At 42.5% G+C, this 23,576-nt stretch overlaps 1 protein-coding gene across 2 annotated transcripts in view; it reads left to right on the forward strand.

The window, feature by feature from the left end:
* Positions 1–3,903: 3,903 nt before the first annotated feature.
* Positions 3,904–23,576, forward strand: part of CMYA5 (cardiomyopathy associated 5) — a 98,448-nt gene continuing 78,775 nt past the window's right edge. For both annotated transcript variants that reach the window (XM_052646587.1, XM_052646588.1), the window contains exon 1: positions 3,904–4,099. In XM_052646587.1, coding sequence (XP_052502547.1) covers positions 3,951–4,099 — 149 coding nt within the window. In that variant the 5' untranslated portion in view covers positions 3,904–3,950. The remainder of the gene's footprint in view (positions 4,100–23,576) is intronic.

Here is a 23,576-nt window from a genome sequence, read left to right on the forward strand (position 1 = left end):
TCTATTTCTTAATAAAGAACAGTAGTAACATCATAATACGTTTTGTCTACCTTCATCGTGGTTTCTTTTTAATTGTTCTTGTTTTCATGTTTTATTCTTAAGAGACATACTTATATAAAGAGTACATATTTTATTATGATGTTTCCTAATAAAACCCTTTGATTTAAAGATGTATTTTTGAAAATGTTTACATTGATGATTAGTAATATTATGGCATGAATTTTCAGGAGATCAGATAAAATATTTTTTGGGGAATTATCTGAACAAATAAAAGGTTTTTGCTATAACTTTAATTAATTGTACCACATGCTAACACTGAAGAGACATGTGGACTTTTTTGAAAAGGGTCTGATTCCTACATCCTTAAAGTAGGACCTTCAATAGATGGTTTGTTGCCTAAGTCTGTTCTAGTGAAGTGAAGGTTTGAGTCAATTATTCAGTTACTTGAAGCAAAATGACATCTCTGATTTCATTGAAAGAACTACAGAGGCAGGAAATACTGGACAGTTGCCCTAAGCCCTCACTTGACTGATCCGGAAAGACTGAGGCTCTGGTTGTGTACATAATAGTATTTCATTAGTACCTCACATGCCTTTGGTGGACTCAAGATTGCTTTAAATTTTGTGTTGAGCAACAGTACATTTTGCACTAGTAATATGAGCACTAACTCTGTATTATACAGCAGTTAGGGAATTGTTTTGAAGAATTGGTTCAGTGTAGACATTTCGAAAAGATTAAGTTGTCTGTGCTTTATGATAGCTTAGTGCAGTATGCCCTTTGCTTTGCTTCCCATTTTCCTGCTTTTATTTTTCCTCTGATATGAAGCAACAGAACTGAAAGATCAAAATTGAGATTATATCCTATTGATAGATTCAGAGTTTTATCTGTGTATAATTATAGGATTGTAATCTAAACTGGAAGTTTTAGTAGTAAGCCACTATAAAATGTTCTAGATAAGACATAAAATTATTATAAATAAAAGCATAGCATTTGTAAAGGTTTCTTTTTTAGTATTTCTTTTCCACAAGAAGAAATAGTGGTGGCTGCTAAAAAAGCTACAGTGTTTATTAAGGTTGTTTTTGGTGTAAATATTTGTAAATTGGTCAGTGCCTGTAAATTTAAATATAAATAATCTTAAAAAACAGTTCTAACTTTTTCAAAAGGACTGTGTACAACTTTTTTTAGACCTGCTGTGGCACAGTTTGTTACCTCTAATGTATTTGGATTTTTTGCAGACCAATTCAAATGCTAAGACTTGCTTTTTGACTTGTAAAAGGTGCATAATTTCATTTTTTTCTTCAGGTTTAAAATTTTGTATGATCAAATGGAATAAAGTTTATATATGAAAATTGTTGATATGTGTTTTTTCGGGGAGGGTTTGTCTTTTTCTGTGAAAGTCTTTACTTCTGAGATGAGATTGAGGGTGTAGTTCTCATCTGGAACTGAACTGAATCCGGTTATTGTGTGTAATTATTTAGATTATGCAGAGAATCTTGAAATCAAGTTCATTCTTAGTTAAGCCAACTAGCCACATCAGCACCTATTTCTCTGGCATTATTAGGAATGAAGCTTTCCATACAGATGAATTTTTCAGTTTACTAGTGATTAATGCTTCTGAAGTAATTAAGCTAATTTTTTTTTTCTGGAAATTTCTCTTAAATGTATCTTATACTGTGCAACTCTTCTTTATCAGAATGTGTTGGATTTAATTAATATTCTAGTAATGACTCTGGGTAATAATAAATAATAGCCATAGTACTCCATAATCCTGTGTAGCCCTCAGGTGTCTAGGGCATTCTCCCTCTACAGTGTTAACATTCCTAGTAAAACCCCAGGATTTATCTTGGACATCTTTACCGACACTGTTTTCTCAGCTTTCAGTGACCACTGGCGGCCCCGTCTCAGTGCTCCTGCTTTTCAGCTGTATTGCTATAACAAATAGATCAAAATGTTAATAAATTTATACCCAATTGTAAATCAGTACAAACTGGGTATTGTAAATCAATACCCAGTTATAAATCAAAGCTAAGATTGTGTACTTGTGACTGCTAAATATGTCAGATAAGTGGTATGTCAATATATAAGAGAAGTTTTTAGGCTTTTAAATTGTTTTCAATATTTGTGTTGTGAATAATACACGCTTTTATTTTCTGTTTATGTTGATCTGGCCATTTCTGTTTATTTGCATTATTAAGAAAGTAGTGCTAGAAAGCTTAAAACATGCAGTTTGTAGTGAAGTTCTAAATTTTGGATTGGTTTGAGCTAGGATCTTCACAAATCTTGTTGACTGTAGTTAGTGTTCCTAACAAATTTTGAGTTAAATGGAGGGAATACACAATGACTACCTGTGGTTTTGATTAGTATTTAATAGATTCCCATATCTGTAATTGGTTCCTTTTTGTCCTAGTGAGCAGACATTTGGGATTACTAATGCAATATGTAAGAGAAGGCATATTTCTGATGTTAAACCTGATTTAGTGAACACTGGAAGACTGGACTCTGCTGTCTTCCCTCACATGGCCCCTAGCTGATGCTTCCGAACTGCATCTCAACTAGCTGCAGGTCTTTTGCTCACAGACCTAATGCACACACACAAGCTCATGTTAGTGGGGAATGCTGCCTAATTTACATTGATCATAGTTAACAACTCTATGAATAGAATTTGCTGTAATTAAAAATCAGTGTTAGCTCTTCTAGCCATAAAATCATCCTTATGAGAAAAAATATGTAAAGATATCTCTACTTGTACATAGCTGGTCTTGGTCCTGGTCTCTTCAGTGCAGGGGACAGTGATTAAGCACCTAATATGTGCTAAGTACTTTGCTAAGCATCCATGCTTGTGAGAAATGGGGATAGTGGGACAAAGATGAGTAACAAACTTATGGTCTAGTGGAAGAAAGAGACACAAAACAATCTGAATATAGGATAATGTGGGAACTTGAAGCAGGAATATTGAACTTAAGTGGGGGATTCCAGAGAAGGGTATAGTCTTGAATGATGAGTATACAGGTAAATAAAGGCGGGAAGAGAGTTTCAGGGGAGAGGAATTTGTAAATAAAGACAGGACGGTGTGACTTGATATATGGTGGAACTCCTGACTTCTAAAGAAGAGAGGAGGCAGCTATGATGTGAGTTGTTAGCGTTTATCTTCCCAAGGAGCTTGGGCTTTAGTCCTAGAGCAGTGGAAAGCCATTGAAGTCTCTTAAGCATGGGCATGTGACGATCTGGGCTTTTGGGTTGAATTTCAGACAAAACAGACTTTGGCCAGTGTAGGGGAAATTATTCCTCTGCATAGTTTAAGATTTGTGGAGATAAAAGTTTCCTATCTGAATAATCCAGGGGTCACTGAGAAAGAGAACACACAGTTTATTGATTTGCAAATATAAAAGGAGACAAGGGTTCAAAACTGGGCTTTTGAAATGGGCAGACTTTGTCTCCCATTCGGTCGCTTTGCTAGCAAGGAGACCTTGAACAAGCTAGGTAGGCATCGGAGCTCTTCGGAGCCAAACCAGCAGCAGTCAAACCTACCGCAGCAGAGCTTGCGGGGCATAATTACGAGTGCCTGAACTAGTAGGAAGTGCTCTGCTCTGTAAGAGAATAGTTAAGTTGGGATAAGGGCCACTGAGTAGCTCAGCTCGGCCTCAAACCCAAACCCTACCGAACCCACTCTAGAGCAGAGGCAGGGGCCGGGTGCCCAAAGGCCCGCCAGGAAGCTGCCTGGACTGGGGCGGGGAGGGCCGGGGAAACTGGCAGACGCCGGGGAAGACAGAAGCCGAGCCCGGGCCCAGCTCGGTGGCGAAACCTCTTGACGCCTTCTATTTAAAGTCGCGGGGCCCACCCGCCCCCGGGAGGGAACCCGAGCCGCCGCGCCGGGCCGGAGGCGCCGTCAGAGCGAGAACAGCAGGCGCGGCGCGGGCGGCTCCGGCTCCAGCTCCGGCCCGGCGGGCGCGATGGCGAGCAGCGACGGCAGCCAGGCCGCGGAGAGCGCCCTCGGCGCCGACGAGGAGGAGATCCGGGCGCCGGACGCCGAGGAGCAGTCGGGGGGCGAGGAGGACGAGTCGGCCGTGGAGTCGGAGTCGGAGTCGGAGCCGGACGCCAGGTACGCGGGCCCTCGCTCAGGCCCGGGGGGCGGCCGCCGGGGGCGGGCAGGCGCTGCGCGGGCCGGCGCCGCACCCTGCCTCCCTCGTGGGCGCCCGCGTTCGTTTCCCTCGAGCTAAACGCGCCTTCTCTGGGGGCGCTGCCCTGTGAAGAGCTTGAAGGTGCTCGCTGTCAGCTGGAGTGACAGGCTCGCCTGCAGCGCCGAGTTCATCCCTCCCCACCCCTCCTCCTTCATTACCGAACCCTCACCCCAGCCAGCTCCTTGTGACGTGCCGCTCTTGTTTATTCCCGGGGATTTACTTGGGTCCTGCCTCACTGCACAGTTGTGCAGAAACGTTTGTATTTGTCCCAAAGCCTAGGAACGATCTTTAAAGCCTGAGCTAGAGAAGAGAGTGTGGGGTCGGGGGGAGGCGGAGAAGGCTTTTCTGGAAACTTTGAACGACTGGAGCTCTCGTGAATGTCTAGTGCTGGCCTAAGTTGCTAGAAGACGGCTTCGTTTTGGTACAAAGGCCCATATATTCTCTGGAGAAAAGAAGTTTGAATTTTTGTCCCCCCTGCTATTAAAATACTGTTTCTTGTTGTTGTTGTTTGATTTTTTGGTCGCAAACATTTCAACACACGTGAACACAATTAGGAAATACTATATACAGATATGTCTCCCTCTATTTCCATCTCCCTGCCTTCTTTCTTGTAGCTTCTAAAATGGCAATAGCAGGAATCATCTCTCCTTGATTTGAATTTGGTTTTATTCTTCCTTGTTCTCTTTGAGTATGGGGTTTTATTGTTCGTTTTTAGTTTTAGGGTTTTCATTTGTTTGATTTTTGGTTTATCAGTCAGTCGTGTCGCTTCCTAAATCTGTTATTTCAGTAAATGGTTTGGTAGGTGACAGATGGATATGCATCACTGCAGAGAGCCCATGTCCCCCAAAGGGAAAAGTGCTCCCAACGGAGACCAGCAGCGCTGGAGCTGAAATCACCTACAGCATGGCGCTGCTGAGGGTGAAGTGTCCCTCAGATAAGTCTGGAATGTCGGTTGCATGTTTACTAAGTGGGGAGCAGGCCCAGTCCCTGCCCTCAAAGACTTTCTGGAAGAAGTTAGCAAACAATATGGGGCCCGTGAGACGATGTGCTAGATACGTGAGAGCCGTAGGAAGGACAGCCCAGGGTGCTGTGAAAGGTCAGAAGAGTGTTAAGTCTGTGACTGCCTTCCAAAGTAGTAGGCATGACGTGGGCCCTGGAGAATGGGCAAGAGGTGCAGGAAGGAGCAGCAGAAGAGAAGGCATCTGGGAGGTGGAGCAGGAGGGATGTGTGGTTCCTGGGCTGTACTGGGAAGGAACGTTCGTCAATCCTAGCCTTGATAGCCCTTTTCCTTTAGTGGTGTCCAGGCGCCCCCTATCCTTGCCCAACCAAAATTTGCCCGCAGAGACTCTCAAAACTTGTTTACGCTAAAAAGTGAGCAGCTGGGACTTCCCTGCTTGTCCAGTGGTTAAGACTCCACTGCAGGGGGTGCAGGTTTAATCCCTGGTCAGGGAACAAGATCCCACATGCCATGTGATGCACATAGCACCCCCCCCCCCCCAAAATTAAAATGTGAGCAGCTGACAGTTCAGAGTACCACTTTGGTGTTGCGTTGCCTTTTGACAAAGATCAGGATCTTCAGGTGAAGATTTGATTTATCCACAGTAACCTTCAGCCTGCTGTGACTACATATGGTAAGGTGGACACCAAGCCAAACAGAATGAGTAGAGTGGAGGGAAGCATGAGGGAAGAGGTAGGTGATGGTGGAGGTCTTGAAAACCATCCCATTAAAAAATTTTTGGATTTGATGACGTAAGTAACAAGAAATCAGTAAACTTCTGAACAGGATTTAGGAGAACAGAGTGGTATTATTGAGAAATGAGACTGACTGGCAGATTGAAAGGTTGGGTTAGGGGAGGGCTCAGATCAGAGAGGCAGAAGCAGAGAGAAAGGAGATGTGTAGGGGTTGCTCCACGGAGGGGGCGAGGGGTACGGAAGTGGCAGCTGTCGCTCCTTTCAGGAGAGAGACGTCAGGCAGGAGGAACTCCTGGGAATTGGGAATCCCTAAATTTCTTCTGCCTTGAAGTGTGATCAAAACCCAAACCATTATGGTGGGCATGAGTTTACAAATATGGCCTAAAGTTCTTCTTTCTTCTGAGACTAGAATGGAGAGCTTGGAATATTCTCTAATTTATGGCAAGAATAAGGAGACAGTCTTCCTCTCAGCTCCTCCATTGAAGTTTTACAATTAAGAGAGGGGTCCCTTACTCTTGATCAGGCTAGGTGCTAGGTGTTTGCATATGCTTTCTCATTTTACCTTACCTATTTTAAAAAATGCTTTATTTAATTAATTAATCCACCTATTTGGCTGTGCCAGGTCTTGGTTGTGGCATGTGGGACCTAGTTCCCTGACCAGGGATTGAACACTGGCCCGTTGCTCTGGGACTGTAGACTGCCAGCCGCTGGACCACCAAGAAGTCCCTGTTTTCTCATTTTAAACCCTCCCAGCCACACTGAGAGGTAACTGCCCTGCTACATGTGAGAAAACTGAGGCTTTACCTATTTACTGAGGTATAAGGCAGGAAAATGCTGGGCCTGTTTACTGTCAGCCACTGTTAGACTTCCACCACCTTCCTTCTTTTGGAGGAGAGACACTTCCTTGCAATAAGGAAACTTGAATGGCTCCAACTAGCTTTTATGTGAAAAGATTATTAGAGGAAAAGGAAAGATCTCTTCTTTTGGAATAACGGTGTAAGTTTTTCTCTTCTTGAATGGAAACATTGCATTTCGTTAAGCGATCAGAACTATTCGCAGAAGATGAATTGCAAACGGATTTATTTAAATTGAGAGTTACATGAAAGTAACTGAATAGAAATAGCTTAAATAATAACAAATGATTGATTATGGCATCTCTTTGATGTGGAATTATTAAACCATTTTAAAAATGTTACTTATGAAGGGTTCTAACATTATGGCAAGTGCATATATTGTATTTGAAAAAAATTTTGTATAATTTAGAATCTCACTATAAAGTAAATTATGTATTGGAAAAAGGCTTAAAAGGTTAGTAAAGGTTAACCTAATAGCATAATAAAGGTTATAGTAACTTATTAACCTTAAGGTTAAAAAAAGTTAGTAGTGCTTGTCTCTGAGTCATGAGATAATGTCAACTAAACTTTTGTTTTTACCTATATTTTTTGTTGTTTCTCTAATGAACAGATAGTGCACTTTATTATTAGAAAAAAAACTTCACTTTTTAAAATTTGAAAGATACAAAGCATCATCTGATTGTGTATCTTTTCTTTGTCCTTCCAGGAATAATATATAGAATTATCTATAGCCACCTTTGAATCCTGGTGGGGGGGTGGGGAATCACTTTTAATTTTAAAGTAAAAAAAGATAACCATTACACACACCAGTACTTATACTGGATCAGAGAGTTATCTTTCTGATGTATCATTCAGTGATACGAATATTGTTGGCAGGGAGAAGCCTGAGTGGAAACTCTGTTTTGCCATTCCATCATGGGCAAATTCTCTATCCTCTCTGAGCACCGTATTTCTCATCTGTAAAACAGGATAATTTTACAGATGTATGCAAAGGGGTAATTAGTGATAATTCCTAATTAGTGACAATTCATAAAGTCATAGAATTAAATAAGCTATATGGACATGTATAAAAGTGCTTTGCCTTTAGTAGGTTCCCAGTAAGTTGTAGAATCATTATTGGCAGTAAAGGTACCTTCTCTCCACCATTCATCAATGAGGGGAGAAAGGTATCTCTATTTTCAGTATGAGAAATGGTCCTGTTCCACTTGGCTTTCCTGTATTCATTCATTCGCTAAACATTCATGGAATGCCTAGTTATAGCCATGGACCATGATGGGGATACAATCATTGCTAAAATTACATTACTGTCCTCAAGGTGAAGAAACAGATGAACATAATTATGTCATTAACTGTTAAATGAAATTTAAAGAACAAAGGTCTGTATGAAATACCTCAGAGTAGGTGGGAAGTCCTGGGGTCTGTCTTGCCTACAGGGATCAGGAAAGGCTTCATCCCAGGCCTTTTAGCAGCATCTTCAAATCATAATGAAGTGCCCAGAGGGCTCATTGATTGTGAGTGTTGGAAAAGATTTTCATACTGCTAAAACTTCATACAAAATTTGTATGTTAAAAGCATCTCTATAAAACCTGCAGGATTTGAGAGCTAGGAGAGGCTATAGAAACATCTTTTCCCAACCAGTCCTTTTACACTCAGAAACTGAGTGTCAGGGAATATTTGTTTGAAGTCACATAACTTTTTAGCCACAGAATTAGGACCCGATCCAGGTGTTTAGACTCCAGTGTTCATTTGTTTATTCATTCAACGACTATATATTGAACTCCTATTATGTGCCAGGCACTTACCAGGCACAGAGGATACAGTAGTGAACAAAAGGAACCAAGGAAGTCCCTGCCCTCCTGGGAGTGGCTTTCCAGGTTGGGGAGACAAATAAACAAATATGTGGTATGTCAGGTGGCATTAAGTGATAGGAGGACAGATACAGCAAAGAAGGGCTGTGCTACTTTGGATCAGGTGGTGAAGAAAGCCTCTTTGAGGAGGTGATGTTTGAGTAGAGACTGAAGAATGAGTATTCTAGTCAAAGAGGAGAGCTGGTGCAAGGGCACGGGGCAGGGATGTTTGTGGCTTGTTCAAGGAACACAGGGAGGTCAGATTGCGGGGGCAGATATATATGGGGAGAGTGATGGGAAATGAGTCTAAAAGGTGGTGGGGCTGCAAATCATGGAGGACTTTGTAGGCCATGGTAAGTTCTTCAGATTTTGTTCTGAGTGAAATAGGAAGCTGGGTTCTGCCTACCATACCACTCGGTGCAGAAAAGAAAAACATAGGGAGGGCATTATCCCATTAAACAGTAAGCATCTCTATATATTCATATACTCACTGAACACCTGTTGGGTGCCAAATGCTATACTAAATGTTTGAAGTTTATGGTCTCCAGTGTGGAGGGAGATATGTAAATAGACATTTATGATTTTTGTATTTTTGTGACTGTAGTCTGACGAAGCCTGGCTTTTGGTCTTTCTCACTGATCAGTGGGGCTTCCCTTGTGGCTGAGATGGTAAAGAATCCGCCTGCAATGCAGGAGGCCCAGGTTTGATCCCTGGGTCAGGAAGATCCCCTGGAGAAGGGGATGACAACCTACTCCAGTATTCTAGCCTGGGAAATCTCATGGACAGAGGAACCTAGCACGCTACTTTCCATGGGGTCGCAAAGAATTGGACACGACTAAGTGACTAACACTTTCACAGATCACTTGGACATTTTTCAGAATTTTTGTTTTGGATCTTTTCTGCTGGTCAGTTTTAATTTCTGTATTTAAGCACAGAGGGTTTTTGTTGTAGCAGTACCCAAAACTTAAAGATTACCTTCATTTGCAGCTTGAAGTGAAGTGAAGTTGCCCAGTCGTGTCCAACTCTTTGCAACCCCATGGACTATAGCCCACCAGGCTCCTCGGTCCATGGAATTCTCCAGGCAAGAATACTGGAGTGGGTTGCCATTTCCTTCTCCCTCTCTTCCCAATCCAGGGATCGAACCCAGGTTTCCTGCCTTGTAGGCAAACGCTTTACCATCTGAGCTACCAGGGAAGCTTAGTGCCTGTTTGAAAAGGTCTGCAAAGCTGATAGAATTTAAATTATTAGTGACATTTATGTTGAATTAGTCGTTATAAGAAACAACCCTATCGGAATGTGAGGCGAGTTTATAAATGGTTTTATCAGTGTGGAGCACTCTGTTGCCATGTATCTATTTATATGACATCTCCCACTGCTGTGCTTACCTAGGTGTTTTGACAAGGGTGTTATTTGAGACAGCCCTCTTTTGAGGTCAGTGGAAAGGGCTGAGATGGGACGGGTGACTGCTTAGGATGCCAGAGACTGAGGGAGGAGAGAAGATAAAACAGAGGCTCTTGAAGCCAGGAATTGAAGAGCTATTTAAGTGTTGGCTGCACGGGTATTACATGCCCTTGGTGACACTTTGACTTAATATAGGGGACTACAGAAAAAGCTGGATTTTTCTTTTCCTTTGAAACAGCAAATCTACTAAAATGTAGCACATTAACTGATAGAACTTTCCCGAAAAAAATAAAAGGTGTCTTATCTTCCTGGCATATTCTGGACATAGGCTCAGTGAAAGCCTTGGCTCATATCAGACAGTGTAACCAAATCTCCCTTCCTTCCTACTCCAGAACTTAGAGAATCCAATATTTCTGTTGGATAATAAAATCACTATAATGTGAACCACATGTATAATTTAAAATTTTTAATTTAAATTTATATTTAAAAGTAAAAAGAAAAAGGTGAAATTAATTTTAATGTTTATTTAACTCAGTGTCTAAAGTATTATCATTTCAACATGTAATCAATATAAAAACTCTTAATGGGATTTTTTTTTGTATGCAAATTCCTGAAACGTGTGTTTTACATTTATAGCACATCTCAATTCTTGCCCCTCCAACTCCCCCATCCCCAGAGCGACATTTCAAGTGATCAGGAGCCACAGATGGCTAATGGATACCGTACTGGACAAGAAGGAACTGGGTAATACCTGGAAACCCACTAACTTCGCTGGGAATCCAGAGAACTGTTCATTGATAACAAATTCTATATGCTTGGCCCTATGATACGCATGAAGGACCTAAGTGATTGGATGGCACAATGCCTTCCAAAGAAGCTCACAGCCTGGTGAGGAGAAGCAGTTAATTTCAACATAATGTCATAAGCACTACACTAAGGGCATTAACAAATGAATAGAGAAAAGGCATATATTCTTCTTAAAATGAAATGTAGAAAGATTCTGCCCAGGTGATCCTGAAGCTAGGCAGAAAGATATTCCAGACACAATGTGTGGTTACATATCCTTTAGTTCCTGGCTCTGCTCTTGTGCTGATTCCTGCTCTGTCTCAGCTTGCTTTTCTTCATCCAGAATCACTTAGGATCTTCAGGACTGGGAATATTTGTTGAACTAATAAGTTAACATTATGAATAAATGAGTGAATGGATGAGTAGGTGAATGCAAGTCATCCAGACTCCCTCAAGAAGCACATTTAGTTGGGATGTTGAACCTGTTAGATTAGATAGACTTTCATTACTTGCTGATCATTCACTTTTCCACTGACGGTAGCCAGGGACTCTGGAAACACAATAGCTTGGAGGGGACAGTGACAAGTACCAAGGATTGTTCAATTAGGATGTCTGTGGTTATCATTTCCCCCTTCTGTGACCTGTTGGGAAACCTCCCCTAGACTAACCTTTGAGCCAGATCATAGATGGACGGATAAGAATAGGCTTTACTCTTTGCCCAGAGTAAAGTCCTCTATTAAGGCAACTGGAATGTACTCAGTTCCAAAATTCCATGTCCTGGTCTGATAAAGTCTAAGATATATGGGAAGATTAATTGATGCTGCCAAACTCTAAACACTCAAAGCCCTCTCATGGAGCCACTACTGTTTTCTTGGTTTGGGTAAACTTCTCTTTACAAAAAAAATAAGACACAGCTAAACCGAAAGTTTCATTGATCACAAATTTCTTATTGGCTGAGTTTACTAGGACACTTAAAATTGTTGAGTTGTAAATGAAATTAATTTCCTCCTATTATGAATTTGTAAAATTGACATTTATTAAGAGAAACATAGAGTGCTGGATGGTGAGCAGCAGTTCGGCAAAAAACTGCAAGAGAAATCAAATCATGGAGGAAGTGCACGGCATACCTCAAGGGACCACATGGGGAGGTCAAGGAAGAGAGAGAAGCAGAATCTGAGATACAAGCCTTTATTAGGTCTGTGAATAGAATGGTGTGGGTTCTTGGGCTAAGGTTGGAGCTGTCAATTTAAACCAAAATGAGTGGGACTTTGGTTAACTTCACAGGGGTCTTTTCTAAGGTGTGCATAAAGGAGAAGGCCCTGGAAGGAGGGGGTGATGACTGATCACAAGAACTGTTGGGAAAGTCATATCAGAAATTTACTCTGAGGATTGTCTCCAGGGTATGTTCTTGCGTGAGGAGGTTGTTATCAGTTTAAGGCCCCTTTAGGCCACTTGGAACAAAATGGACGCAGGAGGAGCAATGCCACAGTGTAGCTTTGCCAAATTTGAGGCACCTTGAATTTCAGAAACGTATTACTGTAAGAAAAGGCTCATTCGTTCAACAAATAATTTTTGAGGGCCTATTGTGTGCAAAGCAAAGTAAATTAGACCTGGAATGGTGTTGGAGAAGACTCTTGAGAGTCCCTTGGACGGCAAGGAGATCAAACCAGTTGATCATAAAGGAAAGCAACACTGAATATTCATTGGAAGGACTGATGCTGAAGCTGAAACTCCAATACTTCGGCCACCCGATGTGAAGAACTGGCTCATTGGAAAAGACCCTGATGCTGGGGAAGACTGAAGGCAGGAGAAGAAGGGGACGACAGAGGATGAGATGGTTGGATGGCATCACCGACTCAATGGACATGAATCTGAGAAAACTCAGATCTGAGCAAACTCAGGGAGGTAGTGAAGCACCAGGAAGCCTGGCGAGCTGCAGTCCGTGGGGTACAGAGAGTCAGACATGACTTAGTGACTGGATAACAACAGCAATGACAACAACTGGGAGAGTGAAGAAAACAGAGTTCCTAACCTTTAGAATTTAGTCTCTGGAGAGGGCAGACATTAAACAAATAATTTCGCAAGTAATTAGTTGAAGTGAATGTGTTGGTAAAATGAATTGGGCCTGGAGAGCAGAGGCAGGATTCTGATAGGATACTGGTCTTCCAAGTCCTCGTCTCTGAAGCCTCCTTGCTCATTTCCGTGGGAGTTTTCTGTCAGTCTCCAAGTCATCTTGCTAGCAACTTCTCTTATCTGCCTACAGCAGAAGGCGTCATTGCCCTGTGGTCCGAATATTGTAGGAAAGCCTGGCTGCTGATACTTACGCTAGACAGGACTTTAGCACCATTTCCCTGACCTGTTTATGTTTCTGATGAGTGAACAAGAGACCCAGAGAAGGAAGGGAAACCAACATCAACTCGAGGACGAGACAGCCTATTCCCCGCACGGTCACTTGTTAGTTTGGGTTATTTCCACAGTAGCTCTGCGATAGAGGTATTGTTTTCACCCCCATTTGATGGACCAGAAAAGGGAATCTTGAGTAATTTACCTAACGTCAGATGGCTAATAAGTATCCTAGGATTATGACCCTAGTCTATTGCCAGAGCCAGTGCTGGAGCTCTCGTGAGTTCAGTGCTCATCTCAAGAATATACACACATCCGTTTGTATTAGCCAGTTTCTTTTTTTTATTAGTGTATAAATTTACTTTTAAAAAATATTTATTTCAATTTATTTCTCCTTTTATAAGCAAAGCATGAAAGAAGGCCCCAGATAATCTATGTAGTAGCTAATCCTAACTAGCGCCTCAGCTAGTTTAAGTTTCCTAATATGTAATAGGGAGAGTAGGACTTACGTTTAAAAATAGATGTTAGGCGATACTGTGTGCTTGAATTTTCGTAAGGTCAAACATAGCAACACCAAAATAACTTTGCTGCATGCTGTCTGGGATCGTATGATAAATGTTCAGTAGATGTTTACTTATAATATCTATACAATTCAGAGTCTCTGTTTAAAAGACAGAATCTGCATTTGAGTTAGCATGATACACTCTGAAATTTTCACGTTTAGTATTTTTTGTTTTTTTCAAGAGAGAATGAGGATAGAGAATGAGACAACAGTCTGTCTCTTCTTAGAGTTTCGGGATCTCCATGAAGGACTTCAGTAACTTCTCTCTTCACCCAGCACCGTTTTGGGCATAACCCAGATTACAATGCAAAAACACTTGATATGATTGAAAAGACCTGGTTTACATTTCTGGTTCTGCCATTTATCAACCATGTGACTTGGGGCAAGATAGCCTTTCTTGGAACCCCATAGCTCCCAAGGCCTTACCTGGCTTGCTCACTTCTTGGCTCATCTGTACCCTTCCTCTGTGTTCACTGCATTCCAGCCACGCTGGCTTCTTTCTGAACGTCCTGTGTGCTGTGCTAAGACTGTTCCTGCCTCCTGGAACTTGCTGTTTTCTCTTCCTGGGACCCTTCTTCCCCAGATCCATTTCAGCACAAATGCCACTTTCTTCAAGAGGCTTGCACGCTAGACAGCCTGCCCAGCGGGCTGTCTTCCTGTCTTTGCTATCCCATCGTTCACTGTTCAGCATTGCTCTTCATGGCACCGATCACTGTCTGAACGGTGCGTTTTTGTGTATTTGTTCATTTTGCTCCCGCTGGAGTGGGAACTGCATGAGGGCAGGATCTTGCTTCTCTTCTCTGCTGCATCCCCAGCAGCTTGAGCGAAGTGTCAGGCACACAGTAGGTGCTTAAGAAATGGTGGTTAGGCGAGGGATTGCACAACAAAATGTTACACTCCAGGATCTCAGGTTTCCTCCTCTCAGATGGATACCACTTAGATTCTTAGGTGACAAAACAGGGGCATGGAGAATGAGAACTGAGAGTGGGCTTTGAATTTGGAAAATGAAAGTCAATAGGAGAGGTTAATGGTGTAGAAATGCAAATGTCTTTGAGAAAGTTGATAGTTTAAACCTATCAGCATCTATTTTATTTTTTATATTTTTTAACTTAAATTTATTTATTTTAATTGGAGGCTAATTACTTTACAATATTGTGTTGGTTTTGCCATACATCAACATGAATCCACACAGGTGTACATGTGTTCCCCATCCTGAACCCCCCACCTCCCTCCCCGTACCATCCCTCTGGGTCATCCCAGTGCACCAGCCCCGAGCATCCTGTATCCTGCATCGAACCTGGGCTGGCAATTCATTTCTTATATGATATTATACATGTTCAGCATCTATTTTAGATTGAATTCCCTTCGGGACAATTCCCTTCAAATGTAGAATCTAAAAGACTGTCCTGAGAGAAGAGGGGACAGGAAGGGGAAAGAGAGTGCTTGGAAGAGGAGTGAGGGGCACTGCAGGCACGCTGGCACTGTGGCTGTGCCCCTGTCTGTCCTGCTCAGCGGAGAGAGCTGAGGGGACAGCTGCAAAGGGCAGCTTTCTCCAAACTCGCGGCCTCAGAGCACTTGCGGCCCTGAGAGGGAGTGATGCTCTTATTTCCTTAACTCCTTAGAGATTCCAGGATACAGGAGAGGCATGGGGATGAGGAGAAAGCATACACAAAGTTAGCAGTGTTGATATCTGAACTAAAATTGCCTGATAACCAAATGTGTAGTTCAGTTGGCCTGAAACTGCAACTCACATTGGGGCTTGAACATGTGGGTAGGGACTGAAATGCAGCCAAAACTCAGATTGGGATCTGAACTCCTGTCTTTCGTTGACATCACACACTTGGTCTCAGGACTTGCTGAAGTTCAGGTTCTTTCTCTCAGTACAGAAGGAGTTCATCGAGACACAGAGTAATACGTAAGAAGTAGATTCATTTAGAGAGATACACAGCCCATAGACAGAATGCAATGCATCTCAAAGGTGAGATATGGGGTGGTTGGTTTTGGGGGGTTGGATAATTTCGTAGGCTAATGAGTGGGAGGATTATTCTAGCTATCTTGGAGAAGGGGTGGAGATTTCCAGGATTTGGGCCACCATCCACTCTTTGGCCTTTTATGGTCAGCCTTGAAACTGCCATGGCATTGATGAGTGTGTCATTTAATGTGTTAATGTATTACAATGAGCATATAATGAGACTCAAGATCTACTGGGAGTCGAGTCTTTCTCCATCTTGGACCTAATTGGGTATAACCAGTTTATGTTGCATCCTCAAGGGTTATGTCATTCTTTTAAAGATTGTGCCCTGCCCTCTTCCCTCCTATTTCAGGCTGATAGAATCAGGACTCTTATTTTATTTACATATTGATGCTTTGAAGGAAAATCCTCATGGAATCCCTGGATAGCAACCTAGATTGTTGACAGGGAGATGCAGGACCAAGGCAGAGGACTGCCAGCATCAGTCAGGGCCTTATCATCTGAATAACTTACAATATTCAACAACCTACTTTATCTTGGAGGAAAATGGCAAGAAATGGCAGCCACTTCTTAAGGTTATTCTGTTTCTCTTTGCTCCAATTCCTACTTGCTGCTCAGCCTGCTAAAGTTTCCACTTGTCAATCCAATAAATTGCTATGGAACTGAGTTTGGATAGTTTAAGAATTTAAAATCATGAATTCAGAAACCCAAGCTTTAGTAACAATACTGCCACTGAACAAGTGCCTTACATAAGCAGAGCCTTAAGTAAGTGATTTTCTCTAGGTGAAGGTGCTGCTTTGGGTTTTAGAATCTGTCAGTCAGGGTTTTCAGTTGCAATAGAAACTACCTGTGACAGATTTAAGGAGAAAATGGTTTTATTCGAAGAATATTGGTAGCTCACAGAATCATGAGAACTGTGGAAAAGTAGGTTTAGGCAGTCAGGAACAACCTATAAAACCATGCCTTAAAACTGATCCAGTGAACTATACAACATAATTGTAAAAAAGACAAATAATCCAGCTTTAGTATGGGCAAAGGATCTGAATCAACACTTCTCCAAGGAAGATATACAAATGTCCAATAAGCACATGGACAGATGCTCACCGTCATTAGTTATCAGGGAAATATAAACCAGAACCACAATAACGTACTACTTCATACCTGCTTCAGTTCAGTTCAGTCGCTCCATCATGTCTGACTCTTTGCAACCCCATGAACTGCAGCACGCCAGGCCTCCCTGTCCATCACCAACTCCCGGAGTCCACCCAAACCCATGTCCATTGAGTTGGTGATGCCATCCAACCATCTCATCCTCTGTTGTCTCCTTCTCCTCCTGCCCTCAATCTTTCCCAGCATCAGGGACTTTTCAAATGAGTCAGCTCTTTGCATCAGGTGGCCAAAGTATTGAAGTTTCAGCTTCAACATCAGTCCTTCCAGTGAACTCCCAGGACTGAGCTGCTTTAGGATGGACTGGTTGGATCTCCTTGCAGTCCAAGGGACTCTCAAGAGTCTTCTCCAACACCGCAGTTCAAAAGCATCAATTCTTTGGCACTCAGCTTTCTTTATAGTCCAACTCTCATATCCATACATGACCACTGGAAAAACCATAGCCTTGACTAGACAGACCTTTGTTGGCAAAGTAATGTCTCTGCTTTTGAATATGCTATCTAGGTTGGTCATAACTTTCCTTCCAAGGAGTAAGTGTCTTTTAATTTCATGGCTACAGTCACCATCTGCAGTGATTTTGGAGCCCAGAAAAATAAAGTCGGCCACTGTTTCCACTGTTTCCCCATCTATTTGGCATGAAGTGTGGGACTGGATGCCATGATCTTCATTTTCTGAATGTTGAGCTTTAAGCCAACTTTTTCACTCTCCTCTTTCACTTTCATCAAGAGGCTCTTTAGTTCCTCTTCACTTTCTGCCTTAAGGATGGTGTCATCTGCATATCTGAGGTTATTGATATTACTCCCAGCAATCTTGATTCCAGCTGGTACTTCCTCCAGCTCAGTGTTTCTCATGATGTACTCTGCATAAAAGTTAAATAAGTGGGGTGACAATATATAGCCTTGATGTACTCCTTTTCCTATTTGGAACCAGTCTGTTGTTCCATGTCCAGTTCTAACTGTTGCTTCATGACCTGCATACAGATTTCTCAAGAGGCAGGTCAGGTGGTCTGGTATTCCTGTCTCTTTCAGAATTTTCCACAGTTTATTGTGATCCACATAGTCAAAGGTTTGACATAGTCAATAAAGCAGAAATAGATGTTTTTCTGGAACTCTCTTGCTTTTTCCATGATCCAGCAGATGTTGGCAATTTGATCTCTGGTTCCTCTGCCTTTTCTAACACTAGCTTGAACATCTGGAAGTTCACGGTTCATGTATTGTTGAAGCCTGGCTTGGAGAATTTTGAGCATTACTTTACTAGCTTCTGAGATGAGTGCAGTTGTGCGGTAGTTTGAGCATTCTTTGGCATTGCCTTTCTTTGGGATTGGAATGAAAACTGACTTTTTCCAGTCCTGTGGCCGCTGGCTGAGTTTTCTAAATTTACTAGGGTGACTGTAATCAAAAAGACAAATAATAAGTGTTGGTGAGAATATGGAAAAATCATAATCCCCATATACTACTGTTGCAAAATGCATAATGCAACATGGTGCAACTGCTTTGGAAAACAATCTGGCAATTCCTCAAACAGTTACACATAGAGTTACCATGAGTGAGTGAGTGAGTGAAGTCACTCAGTCGTGTCCGACTCTTTGCGACCCCATGGACTGTAGCCTACTAGGCTCCTTCGTCCATGGGATTTTCCAGGCAATAGTCCTAGAGTGGGTTGCCATTTCCTTCTCCAATATGACCCAGCAGTTCCACTTCTAGATAAATGTGAAGAGAACACATATGTCCGCATAAAAACTTGTACACAAGTGCTCCTAGCAGCAGTATTTATAATGGTCAAAAAGTGCAAATACCTGAAATGTTCATCAACTATTGAATGAATAAAGAAAATGTGGTATAGTCATCAATGGAATGTTATTCAACCATAAAAAGGAATAAAATACTGATTTTTGATAAAACATGAAACAACTTTGAAAACAGTATGCTATGTGAAAGGAGGCAGACACAAAGGATCACAGATTGTATATTTCTGTTTATGTGAAATGTCCAGAATAGGCAAATCTTTGGAGACAGAAAGTAGGTTAGAGGTTCCTAGAGGGAGATCAGGGAGGAATTACAGGATGATACTTAAGGGATGTGGGGTTAATTTTGAGGTAATGTAAATGTTTAAACTTGATTGTGGTTATGGTTGCACAACTCTGTGAATATACTAAAAACCAGTGAATTACACACTTTAAGTGGGTGATCGTATGGTACGTGAGTTGTATCACAATAAAGCTGTTGTTTGTTTTAAAACAGTTTTCTGGAAAGGAAGCAGTTGTCATTACTTTGGGGCACTAGATAGCATGGTTTGTACTGTTGCTGCTTCCATCCCAGCAGGTCTATATGGCCCCAGCTCTCACCTCTGCATTTCTTTTTTCTTGGGAATGGTCTTGATCCCTGTCTCCTGTACAGTGTCACGAACCTCCGTCCATAGTTCATCAGTTACTCTATCAGACCTAGTCCCTTAAATCTATTTCTCACTTCCACTGTATAATCGTTAGAGATTTGATCTAGGTCATACCTGAACGGTCTTGTGATTTTCCCTACTTTCTTCAATTTAAGTCTGAATTTGGCAATAAGGAGTTCATTATCTGAGCCACGGTCAGCTCCCGGGCTTGTTTTTGCTGACTGTATAGAGTCCATCCTAAGGGAAATCAGTCCTGAATATTCACTGGAAGGACTCATGTTGAAGCTGAAATACTTTGGCCACCTGATGCAAAGCGCTGACTCATTTGAAAAGACCCTGATGCTGGGAAAGATTGAAGGTGGGAGGAGAAGGGGATGACAGAGAATGAGATGGTTGGATGGCATCACTGACTCAATGGGCATGAGTTTGAGTAAACCCCGGGAGTTGATGATGGACAGGGAGGCCTGGCGTGCTGCAGTCCTTGGGTTCGCAAAGAGTCGGACACGACTGAGCAACTGAACTGAACTGAACTGACCTTTTTCCATTAAATATCAGCTGCATCTGACTACCCCTGTGTATTCTAGCTTTAACTTTCCATTTTATGATAAAAACAAACACTTCTTTCATTTAGGCCTTCACATGGCCTATTAAAGTCTGTCAACTATCTGTTTACTCTTATCAGAAAATTAATTGCCTTCTAATTAATTTAGAAGGACTGACTTCTAGGCCAGTCCTCCTCTGGACAGTTGTGTTCTGACTCACATGTGGTGTTACTGTGACCCTGGTCACGGGGAGAAATGAGACCCAAGTAATGTCAGATTCTCTTTTCTGGTAATTTAGAAATGGAGACATGGATTCTGTTTAGCTAGTTTTTGAAGGGAAGGGTTTGAAGACAGGTCTCAACTTTTTTGGAGGTCTATTCGATGTTATTTTGATCTTTTAAATAATATTTTGTCATAGAATATTGGTTGTTGTGTTTTTGAAGATTATTTACAAATTAGGCACAGTGAGAGATGAACAACAATAACTAATTACACAAATAGAACAGTTACAACAACATACTGTAATAAGTTGTGTGAATGTGATCTCTTTCTCAAAATACCTTTTTTAAAAACAAGCGTATTTCCTTATTTGGCTCTTCAGGTCTTAGTTGCAGCTTGAGGGGTCTCCACAGTGCCCGGCAGGATCTTTGGCTGGGGCTCATGGACTCTCTGGTGCTGGCAAGCTCAAAGTGTCTTACTGTATTACATTCACTCTTCTTGTGGTCCTGTGAGATGGTAAAGTGCCTGTGGCGTGAGACAAAGGGATGTAGAAGACCTGACACTGTGATGTAGATTACTCGAGGCCTGACACTGTGTCAAAAGGAGCATCGTCAGCTTTGGGTGGCCCTGGGTCATGGAGGTGGGCTGATGTTGACGGTTGGGTGTCAGGAGCAAACGACGTCCACGTGGGGTGGGATGGAACGGGGTGCTGCAAAATTTGATCATGCTGCTCTGAATGGTATGCAGTTGGAAACTCAATTCTGAAATTTTCCTTTTGATATCTTTGGACCATCGCTGACTGTGGGTAGCTGAAACATAGAAAGGGAAACTGTGGCTGAAGAAGGACTTCTGTATGGAGGATGGATTTTGAGACCCTTTACAGAGAGGAAGGCTAAGTCTCTGAATACAGGATCACCCAAATAAGTTTCCAAAACCTTAAAACAATCAACCCAAAATAGAACACCCACAAGGAATGGCGGGCTCCGAATTCCGTGAGTATACCTTATTGTCTCCAATCTGCGCTTCCCTCGTGGCTCAGATGTTAAAGAATCTGCCTGCAATGCAGGAGACCTGGGTTCAATCCCTGGATTGGGAAGATCCCAGGGAGAAGGGAATGGCTACCCACTCCAACATTCTTGCCTGGCGAAGTCCATGGACGCAGGAGCCTGGTGGGCTACAGTCCATGGGGTCGTAAAGAGTCAGATACAACCGAGCAACTAACACTTGCACTTGACTCTCACACCTTGTTGTCTACCCATCTGTAAGAGAGTGAAAGCTCTTTGAAGCTGTTTGTTACCCATGAGGGCTCCGTCCTTCTTCAAGGCAGGCTAGACCAACAGCCAGAGGGGAGATCGTGTCACTTTTCCCATCCCCGTCTCTTTGTTCTCCAGAATCTAGAGATGGAAAGAGGGAGAAGCAATAAAACACATTTTCAGAAAGCCAGGAGCCTCTGCTTTTGTTTTTGGTGTATCTCTTAACCTCCTTGGGAAAGAATTGTCTGTTACAAAGAATTAAGAACTCCAAGATAACTGTAGACTCTGGAACTGCAGGTGCCATTTGGTGGCAGCTGTGTTGAGCCATGTGCAAGAGGAACAGAAGCAGCTGTGCTAATGGGGAGGGAGACACACACACAGAGACAGAAATACAAGGAGTTTCCTTGGTTCCTGGTGGCTTCCCTTTTTCCTCTTCCTTGTGAGGCCTGGACACCTCTCCTGCCTGCCCTGTGATTTCGTGAGACATCTCTGTTTCCTAAAGATAAACCCCTTCTATTTAAGCTAGCTTGAGGGCATTTGCTTCTTAACATGAATAGTCCCTCACCTCTTCTTAACACTTCTAACAGCCTTGTCCCCCCTACAGACCTTGGCTACACATGTGCTTTTTTCTCAGGGCTAGTCAGAAAAACCTGTAAAGGTGGAGTCATGACCCACAGTCCTAGAAATGCTTTTTTCTCACCATCAGGACTCCTTTGAATATTGATAGCCATACTACTGAAACCCAAAGCTGCCATTGGTGTATCATGACCACCAGCATATTTTTTTAAAACCCATCTCAGATCTAAAGGCAATAATCCTTCCTATCCACGTGTCTTCCCCTTGCTCATATTTTAAGGTCTACTGAACATAGAGTTATAGACCTGAAGAGAGGTTTGTGATAAACTAACACCAACTTTAGCATATACCATTCAGGTACTGGGAGAAGGAAATGGCAACCCACTCCAGTATTCTTGCCTGGAGAAGAATCCTGTGGATGGAGGAGCCTGAAGGGCTGCTGTCCATAGGGTCGCACAGAGTCGGACACGACTGAAGTGACTTAGCATACGTGCATGTATTGGAGAAGGAAATGGCAACCCACTCCAGTATTCTTGCCTGGAGAATCCCAGGGACAGAGGAGCCTGGTGGGCTGCCATCTATGGGGTCACACAGAGTCAGACACGACTGAAGCGACTTAGCAGCAGCAGCAGCAGCAGCATTCAGGGACTGGTATGAAAAGTTCTTGAACAATCTCAGTTTGACCTCAATCATCAGAGCCTCAGAGTTTCTTTGTGTCTCCCCTGGAGTTGTTAGTGCCCAAGTACGCACAGTTCTCCAGAATATACTGTTGAGAGCCACTTGACCTCTTTGAGCCTCAAACTCTGCACAATGTGTATGTGTGTGGGAATGGGGTAAATGAGAATATAAACGCGCAGGGAAATCACGTGGGCCTGGAACAGAGCAGAGTGTGAACAAGTATCAGTTTCCCTTCCCTTCCTTCAGTATAACTTGTCAGGGCTTCTTGGCTTGAGTATTTTCTTGGGTTCGTACTGCCATCTCTAGCAATGCTCTTATTCCCCAGAGAACCCTCCTCACCCCGCACCTTAGTCAGGGTGCATGCCAAGATGCACAAATAACTCTCCTTGACTTGTGCTTTGTTTAAATTTTGAGGTAAAACCAGGAGTGAACTTCAACCTGGACTGCACCTATCTCACCAGGGTCTTTTCTCAATTTCCTTGATCAGGTTATCAGAAAAGGTCAAAGCTTTCTTGTTCAGATTTGGATACATTTCAAGGTCACGTTAAAATATTCTAGCCTAAAGCCCCACTGCAGTCAGTGTCAGCTTTGAACCAGAAGAGGTGTTGGGGTGAGGTCCCCGCAGTCCCCGAGACGCACAGTTGGCCCAGCGCTTTCAGCATAACTTTGTGAATGGCTTTTCTCCAAATTCAGGTTTCGGTGTGATCAGAGAAGTAGCATTCTGGCCCTGAAAAGGATTTGCTTTTACATTTCTGCTTTGTTTAGGGGCTGGGTGTAATCTGTCTTTGGAACACATAGTGCACACTTCTAGATGCTCACTGACTGAGAGACAGTTGAGTGATGCAGGGGAGAATAATGAGAAAGCTCGTCGGTTTTGCCTAGTTACACTTTCCAGAGGTAATCATTGTTAACACGATGCCGTCTGTCTGTCTTAGTTATAGCCTTGTTCAGAAATCAGAGTGAGTTTGCAGATCCTCAGAGTTCGGATTTCATAAGGTTAATGCAGCATTGGAAAGGGAAAGGAAGAGAACAAACGAATGGAACATTTGTTATTTGCCTAGTGTGGTATAATGCATTTTACACACAGCATTGCAACACAGCTGCCTTATGAAGTA

This window comes from Budorcas taxicolor, chromosome 10 (genome assembly GCF_023091745.1).
Source record: "Budorcas taxicolor isolate Tak-1 chromosome 10, Takin1.1, whole genome shotgun sequence".
In the NCBI taxonomy this organism is placed as follows: domain Eukaryota; kingdom Metazoa; phylum Chordata; class Mammalia; order Artiodactyla; family Bovidae; genus Budorcas; species Budorcas taxicolor.